Below are 27272 nucleotides of genomic sequence, written 5' to 3'. Positions count from 1 at the left end.
GGGACTTGTGCTTGAGTATATGCTCTTCCAGGATATGTATTTCACGCCAAATTTCAGCCTTTCTCATGAGAAACCCAGATACTCACCTGTCGACATGGAGGTTCATTTATTACAGTGCTCAGGCTGCCCAGACTGGGCCTCAGAGCCAGTGTCTTCCTGCCATGAGAGTAGCCACGAGCCAGACAGGCGCACGTGCACCTCTGCTCCTCCTGACGGCTGTAATTGGGGTGTTGAAGTAATGGAGCTCTCAGTTTTTTTTTTGCTGATGCCAGCTCACCACAGCAGACCATGCGAGTTTACTCTTAGTTGAAAGTGATAAAGAAAATGCCAAGAACATTCATTTTAATTGGTGAACATCACATGGACCTTTAGGGCCCCTGTTTTATGGTCCTTGGCTTCAGATTTCTTTTTGCTCCTGTAGCTCAGCTGTTATGAGATATTCTTATTTGCATTCGATTCTCCTTTCTATTATTATTTTGATTGTTTCTTGGTTAGCAATTGTTATTTAAAAAGTCTTACCCTCTTGTTTATCATTCTCTTAGGTAACAGTGTCATCTGCCCTAATGTTTATTAAATTCTCTATAAAAGACTGGTATCTTCACATTACTGAGAAAGTATTTTTCCACCAGATGCTCCCTGGACTAGGATAGACAGCAGAGAATCCTTTCCCCGAAATGCTTGCTTTGATACTGTTGTGTTATAGCTGAGGGAGGAGTGGGTCATGTGGGTGGCCTGTGGGGCAGGGGTGATGGTGGGACCAGTGATGCTTCATGTAATGTGACATGTTTCCTTCCACACTGATGGGACTGAGAACCCTCTGAACTCTGGAAAATATTCAACTTACTACTCTAACATGGAAAAGGTGGTATAAAATAGGAGAGAATGGTAAGAGGAAAAATGTGTGTTTTTTTAAAAAGTAAACTCACTGTTCTTAACAGTCTTGGGAAGACCCAGAGAGCAGGCAGCATTTGAGTAGAAGAAATGTGGTCTTTGCCTTTGGAGTAGACATAAAAAGGGCCTGTCACGTTCGCCTTTTAGTTACATAGCGTTGCTGCTGCTGTTGTGAGGTGTAAGCCGTGCCCGAGCCACCTGTTCAGGACCCACGCTCCCTGTCCCCTGTCCACGCAGCCCCAACGCCCTCCTCACACAGCCTATGGTGAGCACGGGCCAGGTGCTCCGACAGCCTCCTCCGTGTTGCTTGCTTTCTTCTGTCAGATTAAAGAGGTTCCTGAATGAATATTCCAATGGGAAATTCTTTCACAGAGAGAGATGTTGTTAGGAAGCAATTATGAAGATCAAGAATAAATGTGCCCACTAGAGCTACTTTCTTTAAATAAGTGGGGGGTAGGCAGAGATAAAAAAGAAATTTAAATTAATTACAACTAGAAAACTTTGATATTAAAGGTGAAAAGACAGAAATTAGGAAGTGTGTTCAAAACAGGATTAATAGTTTATAGTGATATTGAGAAAGTCCATCCAAATGAGTATAAAAGTCATTTAAAATTTGTAATGTAAGAAAAAGTTTTACCTTTAAATTAATTTGGACGTTTTTATTTAAACATATATTTAAGGATCAAAAGTGAGGCTACAAATAAAATAAAGTTCTTAATTTTATGAAGGATTGATTTTATCGCTCAAATATCAACTCTTCCTCTGAGAGTAATCATGAAGCCAATGATAACAATGACGGTCATTTGGCTGGGTGTTCGCCCTCAGCCAGAAGTGGATGAACTATGACCCATGGGCCAAGTTCAGTTTGCCACCTGTTTTTATAAATAAAATTTTATTAGAATATAGCCATGTTTATTTGTATACATATTACTTAGGGCTGCTTTAATGCTATAAAGATAGAGTTGAGTTATTCAGGAGAGACTCTATGGCCCTGCAAAGCTTAAAATATTTACTATCTGGCCCTGAACTGAAAAAGTCTGCCAACCTCTGATTTAAGGTAAGCAGTGTTCTTTACATACATTATGTCATTTAATCCTTACAGCAGCCCTAGGAAGTTAGTGTCTTATCCATCTATTATAGATGATGAAATTGAGGCTTAAAGATGTTTAGTGTCTTGTACAAGGACATCCAGCTAAGTGGAAGAGTCTGGACTTGAACTTATGAGTTGTAATCGTAGAGCCTGCCCTGTTTTCCCGGTTCCAGTTTCCTTGTCATTAGCTCTCAGAGAGGTGGCAGGCATATCTTGTCTTAATAGCATGGAAGATTATGGAGCCAGATTGCTTGAATTCAGATGACCTTGGCCAACATGACTAACTTCTTTATGCCTCAGAGTATTAGCAAACATTACTATTATTAACCGCCTGTTCTGTAGATGTGATTCTAAATCTCCAGGAGGGCTTGCTTTTAGGTTTTCCGAAGACCTGCATTTACAAATGAGTGTGGCCTTCCTCCAGTGCTGGACAGACAACACACGTTTCAGAGGATGGTGACTTGGGAAAGGTAAAATCGTGAGTCACGTGTTAATTTTTATTTTATTTTAATTATCAGGTCCTGCATAGACAGCAGTCTCAGCCAGCCAAGGAGAGTTCCCCTCCCAGAGAAGAAGCTCCCCCCCCACCTCCTCCGACTGAAGACAGTTGTGCCAAAAAGCCTCGGTCTCGCACAAAGATCTCCTTGGAAGCCCTGGGGATCCTCCAGAGTTTTATTCATGATGTGGGCCTGTACCCTGATCAGGAAGCTATTCACACTCTTTCTGCCCAGCTGGATCTCCCCAAACATACCATCATCAAGTTCTTCCAGAACCAGCGGTACCACGTGAAACACCATGGGAAGCTCAAAGAGCACCTGGGCTCGGCGGTGGACGTGGCTGAGTATAAGGACGAGGAGTTGCTGACAGAGTCCGAGGAGAATGACAGCGAGGAAGGCTCGGAGGAGATGTACAAAGTGGAGGCGGAGGAGGAAAGTGCGGAGAAAAACAAGGCCCCGCCTGCCGAAATCGACCAGAGATAATGTGAACTCCTACCAGGCAAAGCAATACATCGGTCCAAGGATTTTTCTGTTTTCATTCCTTAAAATTTTTTTTGCTTTATTTTATTTTTGTCATTTTTTGTCTGTTTTTTTTTTCTTACCTTTTTTTTGACATTTCTTTGTTGCACAGGGTACACCTGTAGACTGGATAAGTTCAGTATTTCCGAATCAGAGATCGCCTTGGCAAAGATACTGAAGTGTTACACTTTTACAATTGATGGGATCATAGTAATTATAATCACAGGAGACTCTGCCTTCATTATTCTTGCACTTATAGAAGAGACATCAGGCAAGTTCCAGGATGAAAAGACCTACGAAATAAATGAAGGAAGCTACAAGTGTGTGTATATGTATATGTATATATCTATATATTTACATATATATATTGAAATTGCATGGGACAGAGAACTTTACAATCTGAAAGAATAGACTGTGAAATGAGTTCTTAAAGAAGAGACTTGTTTATGTATTAAAAAAAAAACCACTTCACAGTGAGTCGCTTTGGCTTTTTGATAAACTTCGGCCTGCTCTCAGGGTGGGGTGACTATTTTTGAATTCCTATTTATTTTCTGTGTTTGTCCCTGATTTTTTTTAATTCCGTGGCTTCCTATCTGGCAGCTTGATGGGTAATTTTTGAGGTATGTATTTAACAAAATAAATCAACACTGCCAAAAAGAAAGAAAGAAAGAAAGAAATAAGAAGAAAGTGAAAAAATCAGGGCACCTTAAATGATACAAGTCAGATCACTCTTAAAGACACAATGCACACTTAAAATGACTCGGTATGTTCCGTTATTCAGCTTGTTATTACTTTAGTGAACAGATGTCTTTCTATGGAATTCCAAATGAGTAAAACTGAAATTCAGTACACAGACAACTTGTACATTAGTGCAGTCTTGATAAGATGACACTTTGTCATTGGACATATGGAATTCATAGTATGAGCCACATTTTGTTGTGAAATTTACGTACCTGCTCGTGGCTTCAAATCTTAAAATTAATAAGCCTGCTCATTTAAAAGTTGTTTGTTGCTGTTTTCTTTTTTTTAAATAGAAAATAGTTTAATGTAATGTTAAGTTAGAAAAGAAGTTGCTGCCCAGTTAAAGGGGCTCCCTCTGAAATAAATCTCCATCTTTTCTTCTCCCAAAAGACACTTCTCCTTTCTGTCTCACTTTGGGCTTCCTCTTCTTCGTACACATTCCATCCACCTGATCACATGCTTTCGGTCCCTGTTCTCACTGGCCTAGCCCTTCCCTGGGGTGGCAGCCCTAAACAAGAACCTGTTTTTGAATCATTGTGCAGCTCCAGGCAATAGAGTAAGTGAAGCAGTTGCAGCAGAATCACCTACTCGCCTCCAACGGAAACATTTTCCCAGTTATCTACCCAGCAATTACCTTATATAAAGCAGAACTAATGCTGACTGGCTGTTTAGTGGAATGAGCATTAAAGCTGCATTCTACTCTAGTTCTCCCAACCTCTTTTAGCTTCCTATCAGACACGCCAATAGCATTACTTTTCACTTCTACTTAGTAATTGCAAGAGGAGACCTCACCTTCAGGACTGGCCTGGTGAACCTAATCCATGCGCAGCGTGGCCATCAAAAGGTCCCGCACGGTCGGATTAGGTCTTTTGAATTGTGCTCTCCTGCAACCTTGTCAGAGACCTCATGCAATATCACTTTGAAAGTTATTTTCTGTTTACTACACAAACATTGTAATATAACTGTTAATACTATTTATATATTTGAAAGGTATAAAAGGTAGGAGTTAAAAAACAAAAACCTCTATGTGTAAGATATTAACTCAGAACTTACAATATACAGGGAGAAGACATGTTGCAATACAAGCTAATTCTAGCTGCTCAGTAACCTCTGGAGTTTTTAAAGGGACATTTTCCTGTACTTTTTCAAATCATGATGTTTTAAAAATTATCTTGACATGAGCATCATATACCTTTGCAAAAGGATAGTTGTTTGCAGTTAAGCCCTGGGCCTAGCCTTCCTACTGCTGTAGTATGCTGCAGCTTTAATCAGAAAGTCCGTGGTTGCTGCTTCCCAGTCTCCGAGTTACTCTTTCCAAATTGTCTTCTTACACTGTAGCTGAAGGTCATTCTGTACACGTGATGGAAACCGATTTTGCCAAGCTCTTACGAGGTGGTTCATCTATCGATGGCATCCGCATTTGGTATCTTTTACACTTCAACCAAAAATTTATTAGGTATTTTTCAATGCTAAGTCTTGCCTTTTATTTTTTAATTTCACTGCCAAGTTTGCAGTGGTTCTAAGTGAATCTGTGGGCATTTTAGCCTGTGGTCTTGCCAGATCTTTGCGAATTACAATGCATATATGTCTATTTATTCAATATCTGTCATATAATATCTATTTGGAAGAAGAAACTTTCTCTTGTAGTGCCTCTTGACAAAGCACAATTTCCCGCCTTTTTTTTTTTTTTGTGAAATGAAAAACAAATTGTGTTTTATTGCGGTATCAACAATGTGAATAAGGATTAACATATTGTAAATGTTCTTTTTTCCATGTAAATCAACTATCTTTGTTATCACTAAGTGATAATTAATTTTTAACTTATGTGCATTGTTAGGCTGTTAGAATTTTTTGGTTGTTAAAATAAAACGCATTCAATAAATATGACCTTGTTTGTCAAGTATTTTACTGGGCATTGGCTTCTTTCCCATTTCACGGGCACATAGGGTGAGACCTGGTGAGCTTAAGGAAAGTCTGTTCCCCTATTTTAAGGATAAGACAGTGGTACTCTCAGTTAGAGATGCATGAGTCCTGCACGATGCACAGATTTTGTTGTACACGGGAATGTGTGTTCATCCCTCTGTGTTTATGAACGCACGTGTGCTCACGTCCTGGAGTCTGCGCCCAGGAGAGTCATCCATCCAAATGTTCTGTCCTATACAAGCAAAGCTCAAATGTATAAAGATATATTTATGGGCTCTCTTCTTTATTTTTCTAGTGAGTATTTTCTGTTTATAATTAAAAAACCACAAATGACTGCATGTCAGAAAACTTTTGGAGCACATATGTCCATGGTTAATGGCCATCATAAAAGTCTTTTATGTTCGGAGCTGGGGTACCACAATGTGTGCGTAGAGGAATGCCAGAAGGATTAATGTATCTGAGAAATGTGTGAAAATGATTTTTTAGAAAGTGCTTACAATGGAAGAAATTGCTCAAAAAACTAAAGTTAATAAGGAAGAAGCAAGTGCTTAGCTTCAGAACTGGCAAAGGAAAAGTCAATTAAAAAGTGATTTTGTTTTCTTTTGATATTATAAATTGTCTTGCCTGTGTTTTTTTTTTTTCTTTTTGTGTTTGCATTTAGTGGATATACAGATGGGATTTTCCCCCCCTTTCTTCCCTAGTTTCACATGCCTTTTTTCCCATGGACCATGTAGATATGTTTTAATGACAGTTTGCAGAAACAGGGTTTGCAGAAAGGGAGACAGTCCCAATGTACAGAGCCCTGAAGGCATTTAAAGAAAAATTAGAGGCTCAAACAGGGTGGAGCACATTACTTGCGCAAATGTAAATTAAATCTGTGTTGGGGATAAAGACATGGAAGGGACGCGTGCGTGAGATAATCGGACTTTCAGCACAAATAGCTTCCATATGCGTGAGGTTGTATTTTTAGGGGTCAAACTTCATCAGCAATGACAAACTCAGAAGTGGGAGGCTCTGCTCACAGATGGGTTGGCTTCTGCCTACAAGGTGGTTGGTCTCTGTGCTACCAACTTCTATCTCCACGAAAGCAAAGGAGGAGATTTCTGGACTCTACACTGTCCTGTTCCGGCACCTCAGAGGCATTACCGCGTGATTTCAGTTTTTACCTTTTTAATTTTCCTTAGAGGAGATATTTCCCTTTACATCATTACTCCCCTTTCTAGAGAGTTTGAAACCAAGATTTAAAAGTCCCCGCATTTTTTCTAAAGGGCAATCATGGCATGATCAGACAGTAAACATTTATTAAACATGTAGTCTGAGCCAGATAATTTGCTAGGAACTGAGGTGACAAGGGAAAATATATGGCCAATGCTCTTCCCCCAAGAAGCATGTGACATGTTGGGAAGGTGTAACATAAATCCAGGAAAAGTGAAATAGCCATACAATAGTTGTCTCCAGAGATTTATTTGTCTAGTGAGTGGGGAAAACGCATGCTATAAATTTAGAGAAGGAAATGATGATTATTTGTGAGCCAGAATGGTCTTAAAAGGTGGATCACTTAGGAATGGCTGCATCTAATAGAAAAAAAATACTAATTATGGAGGCCCAGACAAGGTAAGAGTTTACCCATTTCTTACATGAAAGGAAATGCTGAAGTATGCTGCCTTCATGACCTTGTCAGTGACTCACACTCCTAGCTTCCGCCTCTGCTTTTCCCCGAGTTCCTGTGTTCCCTCTCCCTCCACCCAAAGTGAGCGCTAGAGCTCTTGCCATCACACCCACCTTCCGGCCTCCAGGATGGAGAGAAGAGCAAAGAATGGCGTACTTACTTTCTTTTATGGAGGCTTCTTCAAGCCCTGTGCCTGAGTGCAAGGGAGACTGGTAACTATTTCTAGCTTTCTTATTAATTCCAGACAGAAGTGGGTATTTGTAGGCAAATAACAGCTTTTGCCAGAGAAAGCCTCAAGAAGGATGTTGAAAATACTAGATAAGAGGATCAGTGAAAAGGCACCTGTGCCCTACTGTTCCTCCTCATAACTTGCACCTCTTCCTCCTCCACACCCTGAGTTCTTTTTCTAGCTAAGTTGAATAATTAGTCCAAGGATTACTTCTTCCAGGAAGCCCTCCCTGATCTGCTCTGCCTGTGTGGTTACAAATCCTATGCTCACATAGTCCCTAGTATGTGCTACCATCACAGGACAGTCACAGGACTTGTGGCATATAGTGGTTGCTGTGGGTGCTCAGTGGGAAGATGTGAGGTCTTTCTTTGCATTTGTGCACACAGAGGTCAGAGGTGGGCAGGTAGGGCTGATATGGGCTCTGTGGAGATAGTTCTGATAGTGTTCCCTCTGGATGAGCTTACAGTCCAGGACTAGCATGTTGAGTCAGAGGCAGAAGTGAAGAATGAAAGGTACAATAAGGGACAGGTGATTTGAAGTCCTGCTGATTAAATATAGTTAGGAAATAGTAGAGCCAGGATCTAAAGTCAGGTCTGCATGGATTCAAAGTGCATTTCCACCGCCTCTCTTTTTATGTCCTAGAATGTTCTAGAAAGGCTGTAGGAACTAAACTGAACATAGATTTATTGGCCAGCATATTTTACATGAGAAGACCTTTGGACTGTTCTTAACTCACTTTTTTTCATAATCTTGTCCGAGTATGACATCTCTGATGAAGTTTTGTTCTGTCAGAAAAAAAATGTGTTTTAAAAATCATATGCTCTGCTAGTAAAATTATCCCAGAAGAATCTAGAAGTAGCTTCTTCAGTGACATTTTAAAAGGTTTAAAGTGTTACCTTCACATATGGAGAAATAATGACAAAAAATATTCCATTAGCACTGTAATAAATAGTGCAGAGCAATGATTAATTAAAGGTAGAACTATAATTTATTCAGTATCCTTTAACAAGCATAATCCCATTTTCACACAAACCAGCACAGACTAAGGGAGTCCCGGGGGCTCAGCTCAGTAGCAGCTTTGGACTGCACCGTCCTGGGAGCCTTCTTCCACCTTGGGGAAAAGATGAGGGGAAAACTCTTGAGAGCCCCCATCTGTCTCCCCCGTCTGTCTCAGTTTGACTGTGAGGAGGCAAGGAGCTGTCCTAGTATCTATTTCTTATCATCATGTTTGCCCTTGAAGCTGTTTTTCAGGTCCCCAGCTTCCTCACCCACAAAAGGGCTAATAATGCGTATAGCGCAGAATTGTTATGGTTAAAAGATAACTAGGTCGAAGCACCTAGAACAATTCTTCCTGTCTTTCTTCCTTTCAGGAGAAAAAGAAATGCAAGATAATAAAATATTATAAATAACCTCATGTAGTTCAGATGAGTTTTAAAGTAGGATTAAGCCTGTTTTATTTTATTTTTTCAACTCTTTTATATATTTTATTTTTTTACAGAGAGGCATGATGCAGATTTATTTTTTAATTTTAAATATATTTTACTGATTATGCTATTACAGTTGTCCCATCCCCCCCTTTGTTCCCCTCTGTCCTGCGCCCCATCTCCCACCCACCTTCCCCCTCTTTAGTTCATGTCCATGGGTGGTACATGTAAGTTCTTTGGCTTCTCCATTTCCTATACTATTCTTAACCTCCCCTTGTCTATTTTGTACCTACCATTTATGCTTTTTATTCCTTGTGCCTTTTCCCCCATTCTCCCCCCTCTGCCTCCCTGCTGATAACCCTCCATGTGATCTCCATTTCTGTGATACTGTTCCTGTTCTAGTTGTTGCTTAGTTTGTTTTTTTGTTTTTGTTTTTTAGGTTCGGTTGTTGATGGTTGTGAGTTTGTTGTCATTTTGCTGTTCATATTTTTGATCATCTCCTTTTTCTTAGATAAGTCCCTTTAACATTTCATATAACAGTAGTTTGGTGATAATGAACTCCTTTAACTTGACCTTATCTGGGAAGCACTTGTACTCAGAGTCACAAAAGGCAAGGACCTACATCAAAGACTATTCTATCCAGCAAAGCTATCATTTAGAATGGAAGGGCAAATAAAGTCTGATGTTTTAAAAAGTTGTTTTAGACTTTTTAAAAGTTTTTTAGCATTTGGGCCTAAAAACGGCTATGCTGTACTTCCTGCTTCTGTCCCTACTTTCTCCTCTCTTCTCTTTCATTCTCTTTCATTACCATCCCCTTCCTACCCTCCCCCGCTGCTTCCGCTCAAGAGCTATAATATGGTTTTCTTTCTTAACTAGAAAGAAAATGAATGAGATGTTTTAGTAGCCTTCTGAAGTCTTCAAAATTACACGTTTAAACACAAATGGCACCGCACTCTCTTGTTTCTCTCCCATTTCATTCCTGCTCATTTTCAGCACGTTTTGCTGATTCCTTCTTTCCTCTCTAAACCTTGGTACTCGGGGTCCCTTCCTTGGTTCTCCTTTTCCTGGATCTACACCCCTCCCTTATCCACTATCTCGATACTAAATGTTTTCACATGCTGTCAACACTCCAATTTCTGCCTGTGACCTAGACCTTTTCCAGATCTCCAGACTGGTAAGTTCTAGTGCCTGTTAACACCTCCACTTGGATGGTGCGCTTCGCATGTCCCAAGAGGATCTCCTCATCTTCCCCAAGTCTGTTCAACCCAGGTATGGCACCGCAAGCCTTCCAGTAGCCTGGACCCAAAAGCTTGTGTTTATCTTCTATTAGTTTTCTATCTGTCAGCAAAGCCCTTTTGGCTCTACCTTAGAAATATATTCATAAGCTTACAACCTCTCACCTTTTAAACTGCTATCATCTTGGTCAGAGCCACCACCATCTCTTCTTGCCTGATCTGACCCCCTCTCACCTCCCCTTCCACCCTTCTCCTGTGTCCTGGGCTCTAGCCACCTCAGCCTCCTTGCTGTCCCCAGTGGAAACAGGCCACTCTTTTTGTTGATCTGCACTGAGTCTGTGTATTTAGTGGAAGCCAGCAAATACTGCTTCTAAGTGCATGCATTGTTTACTTTTTTTAAAGTGACATAGTTGACCATTCTTTCAGTCACTTGTTTAAAAACTGAGATTATTAGTGTGGCATTGGTTAATAAGATTATATAAGAAAAGATGAAACACTGCCATTTGCAACAACATGGATGGATCTTGAGAATATCATGCTAAGCGAAATAGGTCAGACCGAAAAGTTAAGAGCAGTATAATTTCACTCATAGGTGGGATATAAAACTGACAGCAACAAATGAACAAAAAGAAAAACACACAGAAGAACTCATACACACAAACAATAGTACGGTGGTTACCAGAGGGAATGGGAGTAGGGGGTTAGTGAAGGGTAAAGGGGGTCAAATGCATGGTGACAGAAGGTGATTTGACTTGGGGTGTTGGGCACACAATGCACTATATAGATCCTGTAGGAAAAACAGGCCCACTCGTGCCTGAGGGCCCTGCTCTTCTATCACTTTCCTGGGTCAAGGAAGTTCTTCCCCCAGAGAGCCACGTGGATCCCTCCTGAATTCTCTAGAGGCTGCTCAAATGTCACCTCCTCAATGAGAGCTCCTCGGAATACTGTATTTAAAATTGCAAGCACACCCCACCCTGCCTTCTGAATCCTTTTACCCTACTTTATTTTTTCTTGCCTTATAATCTATAGTTTACTTATTATTTATATTTTTGTTTATTCATCAGTGTCTTCAACCCAGTGAAAACACCAGGAGGGCACAAAGTCTACTTTTTAACCAATAAATATTTAAGTGGGGTGCATTTCATAGCAGCTTTCATCTAGTTGGATTTTTTGATTTTCCCAACTTCAGCCAGGATTAAGGATTTAACTTACTTCACAGAGAAGAATTTCACCAGAATATTTCTTTAATGCATAACCAAGGTCCCTGAGACCTCAGAACGTCCAAGGCTGACATTTGTAAACCCACATTTAGCTAATTCACAGTCTGTGATTCAGTGCTGGCTTGGAAGATAGTATCGCTGAACCATGAATGTTGTTGTATAGTACACGCTCATATTCAAAACAGAAATCCCTCTTCAGGTTGGAGGTCTCCTCGGCTGGAGGCCATGCAGTCTTTGTCCCTCCATGATTAGGAGCTTACGATTTTCAGACTCAGCCCATTCCACCTTTGTCATCTCCACTGCCCTTGAACTATTACTGATGCCATCTAAGACATCAGGTATTGGTTCTTCTAATAACCACTTCTCACATTTGTGCTCACATTAGATGTTAAGCACTCGATCCCCTAAATTCTTAGGTTTCTTTTAATAATAATATGGTGTGGCTACCAAGATAGTTTATGTCATTCCAGACTGCATGAATAGACACACACAGCTTGGAGCAAGGGAAGTCATCATCTTATCATCTTCAGTCTATTCCAGCCATGTGACAGTATCATTGTCACTTCTGGATGATTTTTTGTAAGAAAGATTCATCAATTGAGATATAATAGGTCTGTCCAGGAAAAGTTTAGCCATTGTTAATATAATGAGAACAGTTTGTATGACATCAGTGTAACCTGGCAGCCAAGGAAGAGTGGACTGGAATGCACACTGTGAACAGTGACGACTTCACTGTACTAGTCAGTGGGGGCAGTAGATGCTGTGGAGAGAGCATGTGTGCTGTGTGGCCAAGGCATTCAAAATGACTGAGTGAGTAGAGCAATGAAACTGTGTGAAATTTTGCATTAAGCTTGAACATTCCTTTATGGAAACTATTCGGATGATTCAGAAGGCTTTCAGAGACAATGCAAGGCATGCAGTGCAAATAAAATTGTTACACACATGCTTCAAAGATGGTTGAGAATCCGTTGAAAGTGATGCACATTTCTGGAAGGCCTGCAACAAGCAGAATGCCCCGGAATGTTGAATGTATATGGGTTGTAATCGGCAAAGATTGGTGACTGACATTGTGAGAACTAGAAGCTGATCTGGGGATTCCAAAAAGTACTATGTCCGAGATTTTGATGCAGAATCTTGGCATGAAATGTGTTGTGGCAAAATTTGTTCCGTGGCTTCTGCTACCAGAGCAGAAGGAACATCATGTTGCACCTAATGACTTGATTCAAACCACTACCAGCGAGCCAGATTTCTTCAAGAAGGTCATAACTGGAGATAAATTGCGGGTCTATAGCCGTGATCTGAAAACAAAGGCCCAGTTGTCCCAGTGGAAGTTGCCTGGTTCTCCAGGCTTGAAGAGCATGCGGCAAGGTTGCAGGAAGATCAAGACCATATCAATTGTGTTTTTTGATTGGGAAAGTGTTGTCCATCACAAGTATGCCCCTCCAGGTCAAATGACTAATAATGAGTACTACCTCAATGTTCTTTGTTGGTTAAGAGATGCAGCTCAATGAAGATAGCCATAACTGTGGGCAACTGGTGATTGGCAACTTCTTCACGACAATGGCTCATGCCTCATGTCTGGTGCAGAGTATGTTGACAAAACATGAAATCACCCATGTGACTCAGCCCCCCTACGGCCAAGATTTGGCACCCTGAGACTTCTGGCTTTTCCTAAAACTAAAATTACCTTTGAAAGGGAAGAGAGTTCAGACTGTCAATGAGATTCAGGAAAACACAATGGGGCAGCTGATAGCGATTCCAACAAAGTACTTTGCAGGGTTTTTTGAACAGTGGAAGAGACGCTGGGAGAACTGTGTGAGGTCCCAAGGTGCCTACTTTGAAGGGGACTGAGGCATCATTGTCCTATGTACAGTGTTTCTTGTATCTTCTTCAATAAATGTCTCTTTTTTATATTACATGGCTGGATATTTACTGGACATACCACATCGTATTCAGAAGACAGAGGGTGACCAGGATGTTGAAGGGCTTACAAGCTTATTTTCTATAAATTTATTATATTTAATCATTTTCAAATTCATTCACCAACAAGCCAAATTTATGAATGTCTCTTGTATTGAAGTCACTGTGAGGAAAATAAAGTCAGGATCTTCAGTTAACAGCAACAGAATTCGAGCCAGTTAAGCAGGAAAAAAAGGAATTTACTAGAAGACCTTAGAGTGCTCAGAGAATTTCTGGGAGAGTCAGAAAATCAGCTTTAGACCTTAGGGTCAATGTGCACGTCCACTCTAGTGTGGACCACACTGCTGCCCCATGGGGTGCAGGCATCAGAACTTGGTCTGTGGGTCCTGGGCGTGAATGCCTCCTGTAGAACCTCTGATTGCTGAATGGTGCCTCTGAAGGCTGAATGGTGCTGCTACTGCCCTTCCCAGGACGGGATCCACACGGCACATTTTTTCCTCATCCCACTCCCTTCCAAATAAAAGTCTCATGCAGGTGCAACTGATTGAAAGAGCCTAACTTATTATGTCAGCAAGGTCAAAAAGTGAATTTCTGTCTTCTGTCTTGATATATGGATTCATAGGCAGGAAATTCATAGGAGGCAGCCAGAAGTAGTCAGGGCCCCAAAGCCAACAGCAATGGGGTTACTGGGCTGTGAGCTTTTGGCAAAGAGATAACTGCGTCTCATTCAGACGACATGGTGTCTGGCGTGGATTCAGACAGTTGTGGTACAAATCCTGACCACACTGCTTCTTAGCTGTCTGTGACTTTGTGCCATTGTCTAACCTGGGTCTCTCGGCTTCCACATCTGTAAAAAGAGAAGTATAATAATGCTCACCTTGGAACTGATGAAAGTATCCAAAGCACACTGCTTACTTTGACAGTTTTCCCCTTGTTACATGTGTAAGCGTTACCGAGGATGGCACCTGGTGCGAAACGTCCAATTATCTTTTTAAAATATATTTTATTGATTATGCTATTACAGTTGTCCCATTTCCCCCCTTTATTCCCCTCCACCCTGCACACCTTCTCCCACACACATTCCCCCGCTTCAGTTCATGTCCATGTGTCATAAGTTCTTTAGCTTATACATTTTCTATACTATTCTTAACCTCCCCATATCTATTTTCTACCTACCATCTATGCTACTTATTCTCTGTACCTTCTCCCCCCTTCTCCTCCTCCCACTCCCCTGTTACTAACCGTCCATGTGATCTTCATTTCTGTGGTTCTGTTCCTGTTCTAGCTGTTTGCTTAGTTTGTTTTTGGTTTTATTTTAGGTATGGTTGTTAATAATTGTGAGTTTGCTGTTATTTTACTATACAAGTTTTTTATCTTCTTTTTCCTAGATAAGTCCCATTAACATTTCATATAATAAGGGCTTGGTGATGATGAACTCCTTGAACTTGACCTTATCTGAGAAACACTTTACCTGCCCTTCCATTCTAAATGAAAGCTTTGCTGGATAGATCAATCTTGGATGTAGGTTCTTGCCTTTCATGACTTGGAATACTTCTTTCCAGCCCCTTCTTGCCTGTAAAGTCTCTTGAGAAATCCACTGACAGTCCGATGGGAACTCCTTTGTAGGTGACTGTCTCCTTATGTCTTGCTGCTTCTAGGATTCTCTCCTTCATTTTAACCTTGGCTAATGTAATGATGATGTGCCTCGGTGTGTTCTTCCTTGGGTCCAATTCTTTTGGAACTCTCTGAGCTTCCTGGACTTCCTGAAAGTGTATTTCCTTTGCCAGATTGGGGAAGTTCTCCTTAATTATTTGTTCAAATAAGTTTTCCACTTGTTGCTGTTTCCCTTCCCTTTCTGGTACCCCTATAATTCGGATGTTGGAATGTTTAAAAACTCCTGCCCTTTGGCAAACATCAGTTTGTTCCTTGTATCTATGGGTCAGTTTCTGTTTTTTGTTTTGTTTTGTTTTAAGGATTCTACCTATAAATGTAACCATACCATATTTGTATTTCTCTGACTTATTTTTTTAGGATAATACCCTCTAGGTCCACCATGTTGTTGCAAATGACAAAGTGTTCAATTTTTCAAAATGTAGAAATGTTTGAGGATGGCATGGTGCTTGCCTTCCAGAACAGCATGCCAGCAGGTAGGTAACGTGTAATCCTCAAACACTAAAACCTGATGTGGGGCAGCTCAGACCCACTGTCGATGGGAAGGGAAGGCCAGTGCCCGCCCAGGTGTCTCTGCTGCTTTGATGAGCAGAAACGAGGAATGACCTCAAATTCCACTTGGTCCTGAACTCTTACTCCTGTAAGTGTGCCTCTGGGTGGACTTGACCAGGGGTAAAATCTCCGTCCGTCACTCTTCCTTCTGCTGCAGTTGGAAGGACACCACTAAAGTTTCCCAATGGCAGGAAACTCATCAGGTGGCCCGGCTCACAGTCACGGCTCGTTCTTCGGTGGGGAAGCATCAGGTGGGATGCTGGAGCCCAGAAGGAAGGTCCACACATCGCAGAGTCATCTCTACGCCAAAGACAGGCCACAGATGACACTGCACCGGGAGCCTCTGGACTCAAACAGGAGAACGATGGGGGTTTTGAGCAATGACGTGTAAAAATTCTTGCACATACTTGAAGTTGCCCCCTGCGGGTGGTCTCCTGAGGCCTGGGTCTGGTGGCAGTGGGGAGGACTGTGGCTCTGGGCACCGTGGGGAGACTGTGTTGTCTTTGGCACCAGTGCGGAACAGGCGCCAAGCCCTCACCAGCATGTACAGCATTCAACCACCTGCTACTTTCAGCGAGTCTGTTTTGGGGACATGGGCCATGGTTGTCAGCCAGACTCCATGCACCAAGAGTGCCAGCCCTCAGACTTTGGGGTGAGTAGAATTGTTAAGTTCATATTGACAAGTTAAGACATTCAACACACCATACAGAATATACGACAAGCACCAGCATCATTACATCAGAGAAGGAACCTTGAACCCCTCCCAAAGCTAGAAGGACATAATCTTAGGATGAAGCATGGTCCTACCTTGGTGAGGGAAGTGACTCAATTTGCTGTGAAATGTATGTTTCTTGCTCTTTTTTTCTTCCTTCTCTGGGGAGCAGTGACACATCCGTCGTAACCCAGAAGGTAATTGCAGATGACATTGGAGACTCGCTGCTCTGAGGAATAGGCTGGGTATTTCCTACCCGAAATATTCTAAGTTCTGTCTTTTGATTAAATCAAGCAAAGAAGATCCCCACTTAAGCCAAAATTAGCTGAGTTTTCTCAGAATTGACTCAACCGTGCTTTGCTGGTATCAAAGTTTGTTATAAGAACACACTGCCTCACAGTCCCTGCCTTGGCAGGCCCCGTTCACTAGCCATGCTGCTGCTGCCTGTGACGTCTCTCAGTGGCTCCCAAGTGGAATCCCACGGGAGAAATTCTTTTAGAGTTGAAAGTAAAAAAAGGTCATTGTATCTCCAGTGGAATGGGTGTATTTTCTTTTTCTAATATTGAGAACAACTTAACTTTAAACAAGATTTTATTTATTTTTAGAGAGAGTGGAAAAGAGGGAGAAAGAAGGAGAGAAATATCAATGTGAGAGAGAATCATTAATCGATTGCCCCTCATATGTGCCCCCACTGGGGACTGACCAGGGACAGACCAGGGTTCAAACCTGCAACCCAGACATGTGTCCTGACTAGGAATGGAAATGGTGACCTTTCACTTTGCAGGAAGATGCCCAACCAACTGAGCCACACTGGTCAGGGCAATTTGAAATTTTGAGGTGCCCTTTTTGCCCTGGCTACTAGGAAGCTCAGAGTCAACTCTAATATACATTCCTAGCTACTGAATTAACCCTGTACTTGTAAATGGAAAAGCAGTGACACCTGAAATCACATGAAAGCTGAGTTTGTAGAATACAGGGCTTTTAGTAGTGAGTCATTAAAAAATTAAACCTAATTTCTTCCCACAGGTACATTCATCTTGCTGAAGAGACCAAAGAACCCTCCCAAGTTCATATTCAGGGCCACCTCATATGGTTGTGCAGGTTGTTCACAGCACAGGTGTACTGTGTCCAGGTAAAGAAGAAAGTAGAGGCTCGCTAAGTCATGAGCGGCAGTGTGGGGTCTGCTTCTGTCCGGAGAAAGAGGCCCTGTTTTCCTAATCAACACCAAGGTGCCAAATAGGCCAGCGTGCCTCTGCTCGCATTCACGTGAAGTTCATGTGCATGTACGTATCCCATTTCCGCATTTTCCCTTCCGATATCAGGATGCTACACTGAAACCTCCTGATCTGAGAGCAGGGAGCTCTCCTGGGCTGCTCGGGCTTCCCCGGGTGAGAGCGGCGCTGCGCGTCTGCTCCAGGCAAGACCTGGGCAAACAACAGAGCTTGGCCTGAGCCAAATCTCCACCTTTCTTTCCCTCCTCTAGGCCTTAGTAGAGAGGCCAAGACAAGAAACAAGAGAGCTATCAAAAGCTCTGAAAAACTGTTAGTCAGAACTTTTGACTGATTGGTGCCTCCAATCTCCCCCAACATGCCAGATGTACAGCTTTTTGCTGAATGTAGTTACATATGTGTCCTTTGCATAAAGCCTCTCTGGCTAAACCTCAATCCCTAACTATTATATATTCTGAATAAAAGTGAAACATCTCAGCATTTGCAAAAATTCAAGATTTATCAACATATTGAGCTTTTACTAAGTCATGAATTCTTGATTTGTATTCACAGTGCTTTTACATATTCATAGCCCTCTTTAGCCAAAGATCTTCAATATTCATTTACTATGGAGTGGTAAGTACATATTATTCAACTCCATTTACCAGTGGGTAAACTGATGCCCAACTGGAGGCCTGATCAGAGGCGCCGAATAAAGAGCAGGAAGCTCTCAGCCCTGCAGAGAAAGCGAAAGCTCGCTCCAGCTGTCTCCCTGCGGAGAGCAAGGCCCTGCCTGCTTGGTGTTCTCACCTCTCCAGCACCGGTGGCGGGGGCAGGGTTTTTGCCTCCTGAGTTTGCTGGGGCATCTTGGATAGTATTTTCTCTATACATGGGACAAAGGAAGAGCCCAGGGAAATGAAAAAGAGTCTTTTTCCAAATTGCTTGAAATCCATGATGCCAAAGGTTAATTGACCCGATTAGCTCCTCCTAAATTTGGAGAACAGGTAAAGAGAATCATTCATTTGCTCCAATAACTAATTAATGGCATTGATTGGGCTGGAAGGATCCTGTCTCTTTCACCTTTATTAGAAAGACAGAGGTCAATTTTCTTAACACCTTTCATACAATCTATTCCTTTCGTTTCTAAATAATTTAGCAAGGATTCTAACCATGGATTTCCTGGGTGCTGATTGAAGGAGAGTTTCAAACATAAGAGAACTATTTCTGGCCAGATTTAGAGAATTATAAGAGAAGAAATCAGAATGACCCCCTGAGAGTGCCTGGCCTCTGTCACATATCACAAAGAAAGGTCTAGACTCTTGTGATTGTTTTTCAGACTAAACAAACAACGTATTAAACACATTTATTTATGGAGATTGTATTTTGCAACAAAAATGTTCCAAAGGAAAGCTTGGGTGATATTGAAAGAAAGATTATCTTGAAAGGTTAATTATTGGGAAAACTGACCATCCAGTTCCTTAAAGCGTTAACTTAAAACTGGCAGTCAAGAGGTTCAGTCTATTTATACCTCACCCAAGACACAGTCAATGTAATTATTCAGCATTTCAACTGCACAAATGTCCGGTTTCATCAAAATGTGTTGCTTTTCAGAGATTGAGAGGATGATGCATAACATTTTGTTGGTTTTTATGCACAAGAAGTACCTGATATGAACGGAGCTCCTAACAGTGTAGGACAGAAATCTCCAGTAGAATCTTCTGCAGTGAGTGATGGAAACACTCAACATCTGTGTTGTCCAGCGTGGTAGCCCCTCACCCATGTGTAGAGTTGCCAGGTTTAACAACACTGAAATAAAATAAAATTTTAAAAAGCAGGATGCTTAGGTTAACTTAAATTTTAGAGAAACAACGAATGCCCCTGTGACATTTGGCTCAGTAAGTGTAATCTAGTGTTATTGAAAATTATTATTCATTCATTTTATTTGTGTGCAACTGAAAAGGAGTCTGTAGATAAAAAGTGCAAAAGGCAGCAAAACAGAGCTCTTTGAGGTGGCAATGGGAAACTGGGAAACCAAGTCGGTCTCATTTTTTTTTTTCTGGACTCTGTTGGCTTTCACAATTTAGTAGCCAAAACCATGGCTAGAGACCAAGGTGCATCTTGAAACGTTTCTTTTCCTCAGTATTCAACTACAATTTGCATTTCTGGGATACCTCAATTTTTGCAACAGATATATCACCTGAAAACTCCCCTTAAGTCAGTTTTACCTGCATCAGATAAGTTGGGATTCACTGTCTGTTTAGAGGAATGACGACAGGAGAGCATACGAATGTGTGTGTGCAGACACACACCATGACAAGTCATCAGTCCCACCATTTGTAGTGTTTTTGACATGCGTATTTCATTTTTTTGAAGTATGGTGTTTGCATGAACTGTCCCCGGGTCAGGGGCCAGATGGCACAGGCCAAGTGTTTAACTGCACGAGGTAATGAAGGAAAGGCCTGTGTATAGCGGCGTGGTCAGCACTGAAGGAGCCAAGAAGGGATGTTGGGCAGCCAAGGCGTTAGCAACCGCGGGGGCTGTTACCATGTGCGGGTCTGACAGGGCCTCTGTGACGGGATCTGTGGACTCAGAATGGTGAAGTCCCTCAGAACCCCAGCAGGGCTGGGGCACAAAACCCTTGTCCCGTCTCCTTTCAACACTGTCAATTCCTCCCATTGTCCCAAACCATCCAGAAGCCAGAGGGCCCGGGGGCCTGGACGATACTAGAGGGGAGCCTCCCGGCCCGGAGTAGGGAGCAGAGGGTGAGAGATGGGCCTGGGGGGCCCAGGGAGGGGGCGACCCACACGGAGAGTGTGCCTATGTTATTAAAAAAACCCTCAAGTCACATGTTCATGCACATTATGGAAATAAATAAACTAACTCTGTATTCTTCTTGTGTATGAGTTTTCCATCACCAAGTTAGTTTAGAAAATTATATGCAAAATTTATTCAGTCTTAGAATGTTTAGTCAGTTTTGTACATATAAGGAGAGTTGAATGTTGGAGTCAAATTATTCTGTGGAACAGAGACAAGAATTTTGCCCTAAAGTTGTATTGTGTGTGATAGGAGTATTAGCCACACTAAAAGCAATTATTTTCACATGTTGTAATATATCAAGATAACAACAGTTCTCGGTCTTGTTCTCAGGCTCATGTGCACACACTCTCTCTACTCACAAGAACCAGATGGTTAAAATGAAGATAATTCTCCAGTGATCCGTGCTATCGTATGAGGTTTGTTGGGGGGTAAGGGGGTATCTAATGTGTTTATGGAAGTATGTATCACTCAATGCTGCCATCTTTCTCATTATATAGTATGGCAGTGTCTTTAAAGTTAATGAAGAAGTCTTTCCTTTGTCAGGAGCTCCTACAGGAAGGGGCCTTTAAACGAAGGGCCCTTTAAAAATGTAAGCCATCAAAAAAAGATTTACCCTGGTAAAATAGAAAGTTTCTTCTGTGTGTCTGCTCCACACACTCTTGTTTTCTTTTGAAAATCATAACTCCAAATAGTGCTAAAAATGTCCCCCCTTCCTGGATTGTTCTGACTTATTCATTTATTTAGAGTGCGATGATTTAAGGCAAAGATGCCAGGACATGAGAGTGGTAGTAATTTGTTTAACCTCTCAGCGTATTCATTTATTCATTGTATGAATTATGAAATGATTCATATGATTATGAAATGGTCATAACTGTAGTATCAGTTTTATTGAATTGTGGGGAATTAATAAGTTATAGCACATGATATACAAAAATATTCAATAAATGCTTGCAATTATTATTATGGAAAATTAATATTCATTTCAAAATCTGTTTGGATAGAAAGGAATCTACACATTAAAGTGCAAAGGGCAACAGAATAGAGGTTTTGGAGGCAGCAATGGAAAACTGGAAGTCAGAGCCCTGGGGCCTGACTAGGATGTATTTTGAGAGGTCACCTATTCCAGCCACTGAGACCAGAAAAGTTCACCAGGCCACCTCTTGTCCCTCAGCTAAAGCCCAGGACACTCCCGGCTGCAGTGACCATTGCCATGTTTTGCTGTCGTTGCCTTTCAAGGGCCTGCTGGGGCTCGCTCCCACCCACTTGTCCATTGTTAAGCTTTTAGGAATATTGTGAGCTGGTTGCTAAACACAGCCATTATTAAAATTTAAATTATATATAAGCTTATGATTGAATAAATGATATTAAACATTATATAAATACTCAAAATTGATCGCTACAAAATTATTTTCTGACACTTTACTATTACTTATGCTCTTGAGGTTGTTCACATCTGTCTGTGGTTGAAATGCTGGTCAGTGGTGTGGGCTTGTGCACGTTTCCCACTCCCTGTCGGCTGGTGGCACGTCGATAGCCGGAAACTGGTCATGGTATTTACACCATGTAAACTGACAGATTCTACAAATCACCCTCCTTTTCTTTCTTTCTCTACCTTTTTTCTTTTCTTCTTCTTCTTCTTTTTTTTTTTTTTTTTTTTTTTTTTGGTAAGCTGGTTGTTTTGTATTTACCAGTACCTCACTGGTTGGATAGTGACCCTTTTTGTTTGTGAAAACTGGGTTAGTAGGTTTTAAATTGAACCAAACTTTTTGGGAAGATACGCTGGGCAGATGATTTCAGCGCAGTAAAATGTGCAGGACGAGAAATTGATTTTAGCTGTTAATGAATTCTAATGAGGAGCAATGCTAGAATACTGAGCTCCTGATGTAAATTGATTCCTCAAAAAGGGCTGTTTAGATCAATGGGTGAGATACTGATGGGTACCAGGGCTCCCTCCCTCCCTCCCTCCCTCCCTCCCTTCCTTCCTTCCTTCCTTTTTTTTTATTTTTGCCAGAACTTTCCTAGAAGATAGTTTGCACCAGAGAGAGGTGAGGTTTGGAGTGACTACAAATGGAGTTTCTCAGCACCAAGCACACCCCTGTAGTTCTCATGAAGATAATTCACAGAAAGCACATGCTGTCTACCGAGAGAGACAAGAAAATGCGTGTTTGCCGAAGCCAGGGGGGACTAGGGCCCACAGCAGCAGACCTCAAGGAGGCCTGGTAGTTTCCCGCCCTTACCAATTGCCTGTCCCTGAAGAGAGCACCTTCCCTTTCTTCGTGGAGAGGAGATCAGACATTACCTAGCCAGGAATGTTGAGACCCTTAATTGAATCCTATGTCAAATGAGTTGCCTTGTTCGTCTTTATTTGCATTCTATCATTCCCAGGAAAGTCAACAGTGTCTTCAGTTCTCTGGTAATTCCCCTTGGGAATTAGGATCTCTGACCCTAATTCTGGTAATTCTCTTCCCCCTTGGGAAGTAGAGTCTCTGAGAACTATTCACAGACTTTCTTAAATTAGTGTGTGTGTGTTAACATACCTGTGTGTCTGTTAGTGTACCATTTTTGTTAATCCACACTCTCCAATGTCTTTCTTCAAATATTTTGTCTGTGAACTGAGTGAAGTCAAGGTGGGAACTTGAAACATTAATCAGAGTCATGGGACAGACCATGGCACAGATGTTCCCTGATGGGCAGGAACAGAAAGTCTAGTGACAATACAATTGGCTGGTCCCAGGGCCATCTACCGAGGGGCTGCACAGAGTCAAGGAGATCTGGCCACAGTAGCGGGATGCCAGTTATGAGATGTGGAGAGGCAGTGGGACATCTGGTCAGGACAAGGCAGGGGCTGGGGGAGGTGGGGCTAGATCAGAGGGACTGAGTACACCAGCCTATGTCCTATGTCTGGGAGGTTGACTTTTCAGCTTAGAATCCTCAATTAAGTATGGAAGTTCTCTGTACCTCAGTTTCCACAACTGAATAATGGGAATACTCCTTTGCTTACATTACAGTTTTATAGTAAGAATTAATTGAGTTAATGCATATAAAGTACTTTTGAAAATGATTAGCTGCTATTATAATAATTATTATTTGCTATTTTACAGGTACCATGCTAGGTATTTTCATGACATCAAGTTTTCCCAACATTATTTATGAATTAAGAAACGTTGTGCTGTGCTTCAATATGTAAAAAAATTGGAAGTCACCAGACTAATCTTCATGACAAGAAAAAAGCTGAGCAAACTAGAAACCAATCACTTTTCTTAGACTGCCCAGAAAATTGAGGTCATGGCATAAACTGCTGCCCCTCCCCTATCCAGAAAAATGAACCAAAGAGAGAGGAGGACACATAAAATCACACTTCAGACGAGCTTCCTGGAAATGGAAGCCAGTGGTGACTGGTAGGAACCTGGTAGCGGTAACTGATGAATTGCTGGAGATGATGTGTGGACTAACGTAAGATTTTAAAACTGCTAGAGGCCCAGACTTCAAGGACAGGGAACACATTTTTGTGGATTTTATATCTAAGTGCTCCACCAGGTTCTCATAGTGAAAATGGGAGAAGAATTCCCTTGTGCCTCTACCACAGGGAAGGGAGAAACCGTTCTGAAATATGCCCAGAGAATTCTCGGTAGGAAAGGCCCTCCCCTCCAGGAAGAGCACTTTACTCCCCTCCCTGACCAGGGGAAAGGGCAATTCCAGTTCCCTATGCTCTCCCTGTCTTATGTCAGTAGAGAAGAAAAAATAAGGCTGAGAAATGCTTCTGGATGTCACAGCTCAGAGACTCAGGCCCTGATGCAACCTGAGACTTAATCATTGGAGTATAGAATGCTTCCCTTCTCTAATACCTTCCCCTCACATCAACAGGATGCTGGTGTAGTAACAGTAGCTGACCAGTGAGGGAGATCCAAGACACAGCCTCTAAGAAATAGTTCCTTAGGGAACCTGAGGTATAACTGAGAAGAGGAAAACAACAACAAAAAAATGAGAGGAATCTAAAGCGTCCAGCACCCACTGCCACAGCAAACAGCACCAGCCAGCTCCTAGCTGAGCTAACATAAGGCCTCACACTAAACCCTGGATTGCCTCAGCTCCTATGACCAGAAACGTAATATTCTGCTTTCAACAAAAATTTATAAGATATGCCAAAGACAAGGGAGAAAAATATAGTCTGAAAAGACAAAACAGTCATCAGAACCAGACCTAGATATGACACAGGTTTGGGAGTTATCAGAGAGGCAATTTAAAATAACTAAGGTCATTATGTTAGCATTCTAATGGACAAGTAGACAACATTTAAATAATGTTGACAGAGATGTGGAAACTCTAACCAAAAGAAATGCTACAAATGAAAAAATGCTGTAGTAGAAATGAAAACTGTCTTTGGTGGGTTCATCAGTACACATTATAGGCCATAAAATACAAAAATCAGGGAGCTTGAAGATAGGACAATAGAAACTGTGAAGTAAAATGCAAAGAAAAAATTTAAAAAACTGTCGTAGAATAACAATAACTGTGAGACAACTATAGGAGGTGTTACATACCAGAAGAAGAAAAAAGAGAAAAAGAAGAAGAAATATTTGAAGTAATAACAGCTAAGAGTTTTCCAAAATTACCGACAGACTCCAAACCACAGATCCAGGAAATCAGAGAACACTAGACAAGACAAATACCAAAATATGTACATCCAGTCAAATCATACTCAAACTACAGAAAACCAAAGACAAAAAGAAAATCTTGAAAGGAGGAAGACAAAGAAACACACCTTCTCTATAGAGGAATAGGAATAAGAATTACATCAGACTTGCCAGGCAAGTAAGAAGAGAATAGAGTAAAATATTTAAAGTGTTTAAAGAAAAACACCCCACCAAAGTAGAATTCTGTATTTAATGGCCTTATTCTTTAAACATGAAGGAGAAATAGTGACACTCTCAGACAAAAATCTGAGGAATTTTGTTACTGCGAGACCTGCTTTGCAAGACATGCTCAAATAAGGTCTTCAGAGAGGTGAAAATAGTATATATCAGAAACTTGGATCTACGAAAAGGCAGAAAGATTATCAGAGAAAAAATGAATGAGAGTAAAATAAAAATTTTATTATTCTGACTAAATATCTGTTTGTTCAAAGCAATCACAACAACAATGCATTGGGTGATTATAGCTCGTGGAGAAGTGGGATGAATGACAGTGATGTCACAAGGGTGAAAGGAAGGAAGCGGGCCTACTCCTGGGAAGATACACAGCATTAGCAAATGAAGATCAGTTGTAAATCTACGTTGCATGTTCTAGGGTGGCAATTAACTTTTAAAAAAGAAATATTATTGTTATGCTAAGAGGGAAATTGTAAAGTGCTCCAGTAAAAACAGAGAAGACAAAAAAGAGGGTAAGATAAAAAAGAAACAAAGATAACAAGTAGAAAATACTTCATTCAAGTATATTAAGAATCCCATAAACTCATTTAATTCATTTATTTGTGTCTGGGCTAAAGAAATGAATTAAAACCCCCCATAAAAATGATTAATAAAACTAAAAGCAATTTTTTGAAAAGGTAAACAAAATAGAGAAATCTGTAGCTGGATTACCAAGTATTAGAACCAATAAATGAATTCAGCAAAATTGCAGGATGGAAAATCAACATAGAAAAACATAATTTCATTTCTACACACTAACAGGTTATTGGAAAAGAAATTTAATTAAATAATCCCGTTTATGATAGCATCAAAAAGAATAAAGTATGAATCAATTTAACAAAGGAAGACTTGTACACTGAAAACTATGAACAGTGATGAAACAAATTAAAGCAGACACAAATAAATAGAAAGTCATTTTATGTTTATGGCCTGGAATGTCTAATGTTGTTAGAATGTCCAAATTACCTAAAGTGATCTGTAGATTCAATGCAACCCTGATCAAAATTCTCATGGTACTTTTTACAAAGATTTTTTTTAAAATTCTAAAATTCATATGGAAAAACAAAGGGCCCAGAATAGCCAAGCAATTGTGAACAAGAAAAAAAGTTGGAGGCAGCATCACACTTCTTTATTTTTAAAATATGTTGCAAAATTACAGTAATCAAAATAGTATGGTATTATCATAAAAACAGACATATAGACCAATGGAACAGAATATAGAACCCAGTAATAAACACACATACACTGTCACCTGATCTTTGTTAAGGGTTCCAGGAATATATAACAGGGAGAGAATTATGTTCAATAAACAATGTTGGGAAAACAGCATAGCTACATGCTAAATAATGAAATTGAATCCTTATAGTAAATGGTATGCAAAACCAACTTAAAATGAATTAAAGACTGAAACATAAGACCTGCAACCATAACACCTCTAGAAAAAAACAGTGTGGAATTTCCTCAAAAAGTTATAAATAAAACTTGCATATGATCCATCAATTCCTCTTCTGGATGTATAACCAAAGGAATTAAAATCACTGTTTCAAAGAGGTATCTGTACTTGTATGATCATTGCAGCATTATTCACAATAGCTAAGACATGGAAGAAACCTAAATGTCCATCAGTAACTTAATGGAGAATATATAGCTTGATGCAAGACATTCTGGGAACAATTGCAGTGTAAGTAGCTTATCCAGGTGAACTCAGGCTGAGTCTCAAAACAGGAACCAGTTTTTCTAATCTAGGTGCAAATTCAGAAGCTCTTTGACTAAACAGGTGTATTCCATTGCTGCATGATTTGGGGCCTCAGAAACCATGATTTAACAAACTCTCCAGGTGATTCTGACATCAGTAATGCTTGATAGAGTCAGAGCTGGAGCCAGGCTTGGCTGAAGAGGGAACAGGATGGCTGGGGACACCCATTCTCCTCTGAGAATCTCTTCCGGAAGCTCTCAGAGGGCCTGAACTTGCCTGAGCCGTGGAGGTCGTCTGCAGCAGGTATTCAGAGAACTGAATGTGTCCTTTACTATGTGCAGAAACTCATCT

General features: G+C 40.9%; 1 protein-coding gene across 1 annotated transcript in view; it reads left to right on the top strand.

Annotated features, from left to right (window-relative positions):
* Window positions 1–5462, top strand: part of SATB2 (SATB homeobox 2) — a 175445-nt gene extending 169983 nt beyond the window's left edge. Inside the window, exon 11 of the mRNA XM_037167591.2 lies at window positions 2500–5462. Coding sequence (XP_037023486.1) covers window positions 2500–2961 — 462 coding nt within the window. The 3' untranslated portion in view covers window positions 2962–5462. The remainder of the gene's footprint in view (window positions 1–2499) is intronic.
* The last annotated feature ends 21810 nt before the right edge of the window (window positions 5463–27272 follow it).

This window comes from Artibeus jamaicensis, unplaced genomic scaffold, assembly GCF_021234435.1.
Source record: "Artibeus jamaicensis isolate MK-2021 breed Jamaican fruit bat unplaced genomic scaffold, CSHL_Jam_final contig_391, whole genome shotgun sequence".
NCBI classification, from domain to species: domain Eukaryota; kingdom Metazoa; phylum Chordata; class Mammalia; order Chiroptera; family Phyllostomidae; genus Artibeus; species Artibeus jamaicensis.
Note: the sequence above shows the minus strand (reverse complement) of the source record. Positions and strands in the feature narration are given on the sequence as shown.